This window comes from Mustela nigripes, chromosome 4 (genome assembly GCF_022355385.1).
Source record: "Mustela nigripes isolate SB6536 chromosome 4, MUSNIG.SB6536, whole genome shotgun sequence".
Taxonomy (NCBI): domain Eukaryota; kingdom Metazoa; phylum Chordata; class Mammalia; order Carnivora; family Mustelidae; genus Mustela; species Mustela nigripes.
In genome coordinates this window covers 174,502,604-174,512,266 of record NC_081560.1, presented here as the reverse complement: position 1 = coordinate 174,512,266, position 9,663 = coordinate 174,502,604, and the positions used below count along the sequence as shown (strand labels likewise).

The 9,663-nt window shown below is 42.5% G+C and overlaps 1 protein-coding gene across 3 annotated transcripts in view; it reads right to left on the bottom strand.

Moving 5' to 3' along the window:
• Window positions 1-9,663, bottom strand: part of ACSL5 (acyl-CoA synthetase long chain family member 5) — a 45,494-nt gene that overhangs the window by 1,611 nt on the left and 34,220 nt on the right. For all 3 annotated transcript variants that reach the window (XM_059398576.1, XM_059398574.1, XM_059398577.1), the window contains 8 exons: window positions 7,495-7,629; window positions 6,945-7,040; window positions 4,986-5,058; window positions 3,454-3,542; window positions 3,044-3,160; window positions 1,867-2,010; window positions 918-1,019; window positions 343-414 (listed from right to left, as the gene is read on the bottom strand). In XM_059398576.1, coding sequence (XP_059254559.1) covers window positions 343-414; window positions 918-1,019; window positions 1,867-2,010; window positions 3,044-3,160; window positions 3,454-3,542; window positions 4,986-5,058; window positions 6,945-7,040; window positions 7,495-7,629 — 828 coding nt within the window. The remainder of the gene's footprint in view (window positions 1-342; window positions 415-917; window positions 1,020-1,866; window positions 2,011-3,043; window positions 3,161-3,453; window positions 3,543-4,985; window positions 5,059-6,944; window positions 7,041-7,494; window positions 7,630-9,663) is intronic.

Sequence of the window (9,663 nt, the reverse complement as noted above, 5' to 3'; positions counted from 1 at the left end):
TTTATTAGTGATTCAGACTTTTCTGCAGAGCCTCCTGCGTGCTATGTAAAGAACTTGAGAAAAGAGGGGTTGATGCAGTGGGAGGGTAAAGAGAACAGTAACACGGGCCCATTCCCACAAACTGATAATTTGGGAAAGAACTGAGAAGGGGAAATGGATAATAAACAGCAAATAAGGATTGTACAAGGAACTATAAAAGGTCACTGCCATTCGTTCTTAGTGGGCTAATGGTACAAAACTTCAAATCCATCCCTTGGAAGTTACATTGAAACCTCTATAAATCTAAACATTAGAACTTTCTACTATGACATAAGAGACCAGGATTATATCAGCAGTACATACCTGTTCAAAGGATTTAAGGCCACCATCTCTCCCAATTTTCTGCAAGTCTTCTAAAATGGCTTCCTTTACAACCTAAGAATATAAAACACAGCTTAAAGCATGGCTGGTTTGAAAAAGAGACCAAATGAAAGGCTAAATGTGAACCAACTCAAAATACCTACAAAAGCTCATCAGGATAGAAGGATATATATAGGTTTATGTATGTACAAGCACATTTCATGCTTACTGTTGCTCAAGAAGCTAATGAGAAGGAAAGGCAAATCTAAATGTTACCAGGGATTTCCTCTGGATGGTATTTTTTGATTCTCTATTCTCCAATTTTCCCCCCATAATGAACATACTATAAAAAGAATAGAAGGGGGGTTTTGTTTGTTTGTTTTTAACTTCTTATCCCATCCTATCCTCCAATCTAATAAAACCCATCAATCTGTTTCAGCTACGTCCACCTATCCCAAGCACAGGAAGAGTCTCTTCTTCCAAAAAGGAAGGCATCATTGGTGCCTGAGTTGGAGCGGCCTGTGCTCTGCCACCATGGGCCCCAGGGGGTGCATCGAGCTTTCCTAAGGGAGACTTACTTGGTTTTGGCACAGTTCTTCAAGGGAGCCTTTAACCCCAAGTTTGGCCACAAATGAGGGGAGCACTTCTGGGTCAGGAATCACCACTCCCACTAAGGACGACTGTAGAAAGGAAACAAGGCCACGTGAGAGGTAGGATAGGGGTTCCCGCACTGGATGAAGACAGGATTCTAGCTTGATAATAGGTACTTCCCCAAGATCTCATTTCAACATACTATACTACACCCTCCTCTCACCGTGTATTTCAAACCCTCATGGAATTCTGATCCCATTTTCCTACTCAGTATCTTTTTTACAAAAATGTTTTATTCAGGGGCGCCTGGGTGGCTCAGTGGGTTAAAGGCTCTGCCTTCAGCTCAGGTCATGGTCCCAGGGTCCTGGGATCGAGCCCTACATCGGGCTCTCTGCTCAGCAGGGAGCCTGCTTCCTCCTCGCTCTGCCTGCCTTTCTGCCTACCTGTGATCTCTGTCTGTCAAAGAAATAAATGAAATCTTTAAAAGAAAAGTTTTATTCAAATTTGATTATGCAAAAAAAAAAAAAAATTGTATTCAACATCAAGCCTAAAGCATCTATGGCCTGTCTTTTGCCAATCCCCACCCACTCCCCAAAAGTTAAGGTTAAGCACAGTATGTATAAAATAGTTCCTTGTACCGCAGGAACTCCCACTGTAGTGGGAACTAAGTGTGACATGGGGCCCTTTGTTACTGAATGACTACTCTTTAGAGTAACCATTAGAACAATTCTATTGATTTGTTCACAGACTCCCTCACACTTAAATGATTTTTTTTTTTACATATATATTGCCTTGAGGGTTGGAGTATGACTTCACTTATTTGGTATTACAAGAACAAATATTCTCATCTGAAACCCAACTATCCAGATTTCCTGTAGCTATTGGAGCCAGTACGGCCCGTATCTGAAAATGGCTATCGTTAAAACAGCGTATTACCCGTAAGCTATCCCCATGCACAAAAATTTGCAACACTGGTCTACTCCTGATGTAGATATTTTCTATCTTCTCAGGAGCAATGTATTCTCCTTGGGCCAGCTTGAAGATGTTCTTTTTACGGTCAATGATCTTCAGAGTTCCATTCTATAGGAAAGAGAACAGCATCAGTGTTTGAGCCCTCTGGGGGATGTCAGTGGATAGAGCGGCAAAGTCACAGGTATTTTCTTTCTGTAAACGTGATCTCTCTAGAGACTTTTGAGCAAACTTTTCATTTTTCTTTGTTGGCTTTGGGGAAAGGGAAGGGAGAGGCTTCCAGCAAGAACTTGTCTATACTGTTTTGTCCTCTGTGGAGAGCTTCAGAAAGCATCTCCAGGACCTGCTGAAGCTGTGTAAGTGGTTGTCTCATCTAATGAAGAAACTTCACAGCTCTGAATTTCCAATAACTTAATTTCCAATTATTCCATTTCCAGAACTCTTGGGAATAGGGAAAGAGTTCTATTTACTAAGATTTCTGGATTAGTTGGATCTCCCGGTCCTTGACTCCCTTTCGTGTATGGCTCCTGTTAGACCCTGAGCAGGCTGAAAGAGCTTCACTGTCCTAATGCTAACGAAGCATGTCAATGACTGTGCTCGGTAGGGCTGAAGGAGGGCCGGGGAAGGCTCTGACCAGCCCCCAGAGGTCATTTGCAGCTTCATTTTTCTGAGCCAATTGGTCTGAGGAGCTTAGGTTCTTAGGAATTTGTACTGTAGAATTGGGACAAGTAGCAAATACAATCCACGTGATCACACCCTAAGTAGGACAACAGACTGAACCAACCATTGAACCATAAAGAAGGCTGACTTCAGGAATTAGCTTTCAGTTCAGCCTAATGGACATTATCTGGAAATGGCTGATAAGGCACGGGGCTCTGTCACTCTAGTGTTGGGGCGTACTTGAAATTACATTCTTGGTCCATGGAATAGCTGGGACTAGAACACGGATCCCCCACCCAGGTTCTTCAGTGGTATTGTTCTCCGCTTTATAGTCTGAGGATGCCACAAGTCAGGCAGGACACAGACCTAATCCTTCCAGCTGCCTCTGCTGACGAATCTACTCGCATCTCTGCATATTATAAACAGATAGTTTTCTTCATTCCCCGACAACAGAGGCTTCCAGAAATTCTGAAGAAGCACCCACCGGTAGCCAACGGCCAATGTCTCCTGTGTGAAGCCAGCCGTCCTCATCCAGGGCTTCCTTGGTTTTCTCAGGATCCTTCAGGTATCCTTTGAACACATTGCTGCCCTTGATGCAGATCTGCCCAGAAGACAGCACAGGGTGGAACCAGTGGCAAAAGTTGGGACTCCCAGCAGAGGCACTGACCAAACACCTGCTCCCACCTTAAGCCATTGGATGATTCCCACTACAGTGGGAACACCACCCGATTTTAGTCCTTGTTGTAGGCGCTAGCAAAGTGAGGCGTACAGATGTTCAGTTCCTTGTTAAAGATCTCGAGTCAAACCCACATCGCTCACAGTTGTGTGCTCTTTCTGACATAAAGGTCTCTACTCTGATTGTCTGGGCGTGACTGCAGAGCACAACCTACGCACCTCTCCTTCGTTGTTCACTGAAAAGTAGTTCATGTCAGGTACATCTTGCAGCTTCACGTGATTGCAAGGCAGGGGGACTCCAACATGCCCTAGAACACACCACATTAATTCAGCTGGGAAGCCATGAACCGGTGATAGTTCTGGGCACATTTCTGAGATATTTATGGATTGACTCTAAAAGAGAAAGGCTGAAAAGTTACCTGGTGCCTGATATCGAAGAGATTACATAGGCAGTAATCTCTTCGATATCAGCCACAGCAACTTCTTTCAAGATATGTCTCCAAAGGCAAAGGAAACAAAAGCAAAAACAAACTTTTGGGACTTCATCAAAATCAAAAGCTTCTGCACAGTAAAGGAAACAGTCAAGAAAACAAAGAGGCAACCCACGGAATGGGAGAAGATATTTGCAAATGATAGTACAGACAAAAGGTTGATATCCAGGATCTATAATGAACTCCTCAAACTCAACACACACGAAACAGGCAAACATATCAAAAAATGGGCAGAAGATATGAACAGACACTTCTCCAATCAAGACATACAAATGGCTATCAGACACATAAAAAAATTTTCATCATCACTAGCCCTCAGGGAGATTCAAATTAAAACCACATTGAGATAACACCTTACACCAGTTTGAATGGCAAAAATTAACAAAACAGGAAACAACATGTGTTGGAGAGGATGTGGAGAAAGGGGAACCCTCTTATACTCTTGGTGGGAATGCAAGTTGGTGCAGCCTCTTTGGAGAACAATGTGGAGATTCCTCAAGAAATTAAAAATAGAACTTCCCTATGACCCTGCAATTGCACTCCTGGGTATTTACCCCAAAGATACAGATGTTGTGAAAAGAAGGACCATCTGTACCCCAATGTTCATAGCAGCAATGGCCACGGTCGCCAAACTATGGAAAGAACCAAGATGCCCTTCAACGGATGAATGGATAATGAGGATGTGGTCCATATACACTATGGAGTATTATGCCTCCATCAGAAAGGACGAATACCCAACTTTTGTAGCAACATGGATGGGACTGGAAGAGATTATGCTGTGAAATAAGTCAAGCAGAGAGAGTCAATTATTATATGGTCTCACTTATTTGTGGAGCATAACAAATAGCATGGAGGACAAGGGGTGTTAGAGAGGAGAAGGGAGTTGGGGGAAATTGGAAGGGGAGGTGAACCATGAAAGACTATGGACTCCGAAAAACAATCTGAGGGGTTTGAAGTGGCAGGGGGTGGGGAGGTTGGGGTATTGGGTGATGGATATTATGGAGGGCACGGATTGCATGGAGCACTGGGTGTGGTGAAAAAATAATGAATATTGTTTTTCTGAAAATTAATTAATTTATTAAAAAAAAAAAGTTACCTGGTGCCCATGCTGGATAGCCAAGATAGAAACCTCTGGACTGAAACTTGAGTTTGCCGAGTGCCACATTTGGCCAGAGCACAGGTTCTCTAACCTAAGCCCTAGTTCAGGTGGAACCTTTCTCCCAACCACCGCATCTCCCACCCAGTAGGCGGAGAACCTACCTGAAGTCCAGTCACCTGGTGATGTAAATGTACAGCCAGCTGTGCATTCTGTTTGACCATATGCTTCGAACACCTGGGAAACAAAAGAAGGGTCTGAGACTTACTTAAGACAAAGCATGAAATGGCAATGCCCTACAGCAAGACAGGAGGAAAGCAAGTTCTCTCAGGATTGGAAGATGCTTGGTGTCCTAATACCCTCAGGTATTAATACCTAATACCACGCCTCAGCTCCGAAATTGTTAGTGGGGATGCACCCAAAAACCAAAAGGCTCCAGAAATAGACCAAGATATTAATACTTCTACTGTATTTCAGGAGAGGTAGCATTTCAAGTTGACAGGAAAATGTGAGTTATGAAGTGAAGTGACACCCGGGGACAATGGTTCTTGAGCCTGAGCAGTGGAGCCCTTCTGAAGGAATTGAAAACAGACAGCAGTGTTTCAGTTTTTTGGGGTTTTGTTTATTGGTGTGTTATGTTGTTGCTTTTTGAAAGAAATAGCTCCAGCTGTGATACAGAACAGTGACTGGCAAGCTTTTACTCTACAGGACCAGGGAGTAAATATTTTCAGTGCTGTGAGCCTCTGGGCTCTGTCTGGACTACTTTGCCAATGGAGAACAAAAGCAGCTGTAGACATCACGTAAATGAAAGGGCAAGGCTCCATTCCACCAAAATTTCACTTCTGAAAAGAGGCAACGGGTCAGATTTGGCCTGTGCTGCAGTTTGCCAAACCCTGGTATAGAGGATAACCTTGACCAGAGAGAGGCTGGTGGGGCAAACCAGGGCCCCAGTTACTGCAGTGTGGGTGGGGCCATGCTAGGCAGACTCTGTAGTGATGGAGAAGGGGTATTTCTGATGGCAACCGGACCTACCGATCCATGGGTTTTAGGGGCCGAGGGAAATGAAAGTATTAAAAACGGCCAAGAGGATGGTAATTTGAAAGCATAGAAGGGCTCTGGCCTTGGCATCAATTCAGAATCTTTTTTGATGGGGGTCCTACCCAAGGGGATATGGTGTGGACAAGGACCTGTTTTTCTTATGCTGTGCATGTTGGTCGAATGGATGAACTAGTTAGCTATTTGGGGGGAAAAAGAGAATGTCCACGCCCAAGCACTTGTACGCAATTCGAGATGAAATAGAGAATTAGAAAAGAGTAAAACCATTTGAGTATCTGAAAATATGAAGGACAGCAGTCTTGTGGAATACTGGAGTCAGAGAGTCCTGTCTAAGCAATTCAAAACCACAAGTAAAAAAGTTCAATCAGTTTGATGACATAAACATTTGAAACTGGTATATAGCAATTTTGCTGTAAGAAAGTAATAGAGTAACTCATGGAAGAAATACAAGTGCCAATAAGTGATAAAAAGGTGTTCGGTGTTAATAAAAGAAACAAAAATGCACTGAGATTTTTCATGCATCTAGTTGGTTCAGATTTAAATAACTGAGAAAGCCTGACATTGGCAAGAATGTAGGGAAATAAGGTCTCATGCATTATTTGCAGGAATGTATAAAACAAGACCTTTCTGGAGCGAAGTGTGATAATCTACATTAACATACAAAGCAAACCCATATATTGTGACTATTTTGGAAGACAGTATCCTTATCATCTCACTGATTATAATAGTGAAAAAAATAGTGGCTTAAGTGTCCATCAGTAGGAGATGAGTCACTCAGGTATATCCAATAAACTACCTCAAAACAACTAAAATGATGTAGATCTTTATTTGACCCGGACCAATGTGGATGGGACATAGTTTAATAAGTATTTTAGAACTGATGCCAGTTTATATAAAAGTTTCTATACAGAGATGCATAAAGAGGAGGATTATTTTTGCTGATTTTGAGATTTTTGGGGGGTAACTTTCTCCATGGTATTTTTCAGTCACGTTTTCATTTTTTAAAGAGTGAGCTCTATTTGTGCAAAAGGGAAATAAGCTATCTTCAAAGGAGGTGCTTGTCTTACCGGACATCCCAGTGCCGCCCGGAGGAACGTCAAGACTGGAGAAGAGATGGGGGCAGCTCCAGTGACCATGAAATTAACCCTCCCGCCCAGGTTGGCCTGTTGAGTAGAAAAAAAAAAAAAAAAAGGCTCTGAAACCTATTCCTTGGCTTCAATTTCCTCCATTGCTAAATGGGTAGAGCATCGACCCAGTATCAGAATTAAACTAGGTAATTTACAAAGCACTTAGAACAGGGCGGGCCTTGAGGAAGAGCACTTAACATGTTGGCTGCCCTTACCCCTATCACCCATAGCTGAGACTCAACCTGCAGTTTCTAAATATTTCCTCAGATAATTTATATTCTTAGGCCCTTTGCATTACATGTAATGTCAAAAGATCACCTAAGAGAAAAAGAGTATATGTTAGAACTTAACAATTTTTTTTTTTTTTTTTTTTTTTTTTTTTTTTTTGCTTTTTGACCAATTTCCTTTAATGACAAAGTTGTCCAAGTATGATAAGCTAGCAGAAAGCCCAGATATTTGCCTGGCTCTGTCCAAGACCCCGCCAACCTACCTGGATCTTTGCAAAGATGATCTTGTCCCATAAACTGTCACGCCTGATGATCCCCTTTTTCACTTCACTGAATTTAGAGGAAATAGCCAAGTTCAATAAGAACTTCTTCAAGGGTGTCTTGGCTTCATTTTGTACCTGCAAGATGATAGCTCCTCTTAGTTCAAAACCTATTGGAGATGCTCACCAAAGCCATTCATCAGTGAGCAAGAGATAGTGCCTTCTTGCTTCATAATGAAGTGACTTTCATTCATGAACTGGGTTGCTAAATAATGATAATTCCAGGGAATTATGGCCACACTAAGACATAAGTAAACTGAGTATATATGTACAGAGTTCTAGCTCCTGCAGATTTCTTGTCCTTGGCAAACAATCTTGACAACTTTGAGCATGTCCTCAGAATGTTCTCAATATCTGCCTACGAAAATCATTTGGATAGATGAGAAACAGCTCAATGGGCAATACCTTTTGGGCTTTCAATAGATCAAAGAAAGACCTAGGAATCTGATTTTTTTTTTTTTAAACAAGCATGACATCCCCCCACATCCCCATACCTCTGAAGCTTATATACATTAAATTTGAAGAAACACCAGTTTTCTATCTGATTAAAGGTCCTCTAGCCACACTATATGAAACCCAACGGACTTTTCTATTTATTTCTTCACTTTGGGCTTAGTTCTGACACTATTTTACAAGCTCACATTATTTCTCTAGACTCCCTTGCCTCACTGACTCTAATCTATCAAACATACACCTGCCAAGGGAGAGCTTCAAGTACAACTCGAAATCCCCCTTACTTCCAAAATTAAATCCTGAACCCTATATTCTGGCCTTCAGGACTCCATCCTACTGGAAGTCAGATTCAAGGAAACCAAGGTTCTTTTCCTGCACAAAATTGGAAGAGAACTCTCCAGCCATCTTCCTTATCGATACTTCCATTTCTGAGCCTGTAGCCAATAGAGCTGTTCAACTGCCAACAGTGCTCTAGGCATCTATGCATGCCTATACCATCGTTTTACTAATGTCTCATCAGCTCTAAGATCTACACTCAAATGTGCCAGAATCCTGTCATCCCTGATACCTCTTTCAACCTTAAGAGATATATCTTCATTATTCACAAGATAATCTCCTCCTAATAAGTCACTGACAAAAGCTGGAATTTGGAGACTCACACTAATAAAGTCCTCCATTTTTAAAATAAGTAACAAAAGTAAACTCTGTGTATACTTTTCACCATATCATTAAAAAACTATTGGAAGTAAAAACGTGCAGGGGTGGGGGGTGGCATGGGTGGCACAGTCGGTTAAGTGTTTGATTTCAGCTCAGGTCATGATCCTGGGGTCCTGGGATTGAGACTCGCATCAGGCTCCCTGCTCAGTGGGGAGTCTGCTTCTCCCTCTGCCTCTGCTCCTCTCCCTGCTTGTGCTCGCTTTCTCAAATAAATAAATCAAATCTTAAAAAAGAAATTAAGTGATCTTTATTTATAAAGAAAAAAAAAGTAGAAGTGTCTGAGGCACCAGAGTGGTTAGGTCAGTTAAGTGTCTGACTCTTGGTTTTGGCTCAGGTCATGACTTCAGGGTCATGAGATCAAGCGCTGCATTGGGCTCCACACTTGGCCTGGAGTCTGCTTAAGATTCTCTCCTCCTCTGCTCCTGCTAATGTGCTCTCTCTCTCACAAATAAATAAATAAATCTTTTGTTTTTTTGAAGTAAAAATATCTAACAACATGAACATAAACCATAATAATCAGCAAATAATTCCATAGCATGCTGAGAGCCGTTAGGATTGTTAACAATTCTTCTAAAAACAGCACTTTTAATGTCCTGGGGTCATCTGTGTCCTAGAAGGCTGCCTGCCCCATCCCTGGAGCCCCAGGATAGTATCTAAGAATCACCAGTGTGAAGGGGAGAGCTAGAGTCTCTGCGTTGGAGTCCAAAGCCTGTGAAGAGTGCCATGTGGCCATTATTTGCTCGGGGCTCCCAGGCCTGTGCAATTATGAAGTGATCAAGCATCTGGTTCAGAGCCTGGAGTCTATTACTATCTTGCCTGGGCTCATAGCCCAGTTCCAAGGACTCCTTGGGAAGATTAAACAATCCAAGACTTGGGTGAGAGACATTAAAGATAACGGGGGGGGGGGGGGGGGGGGGGGGGGGGCGCGGGGGGGGGGGGGGG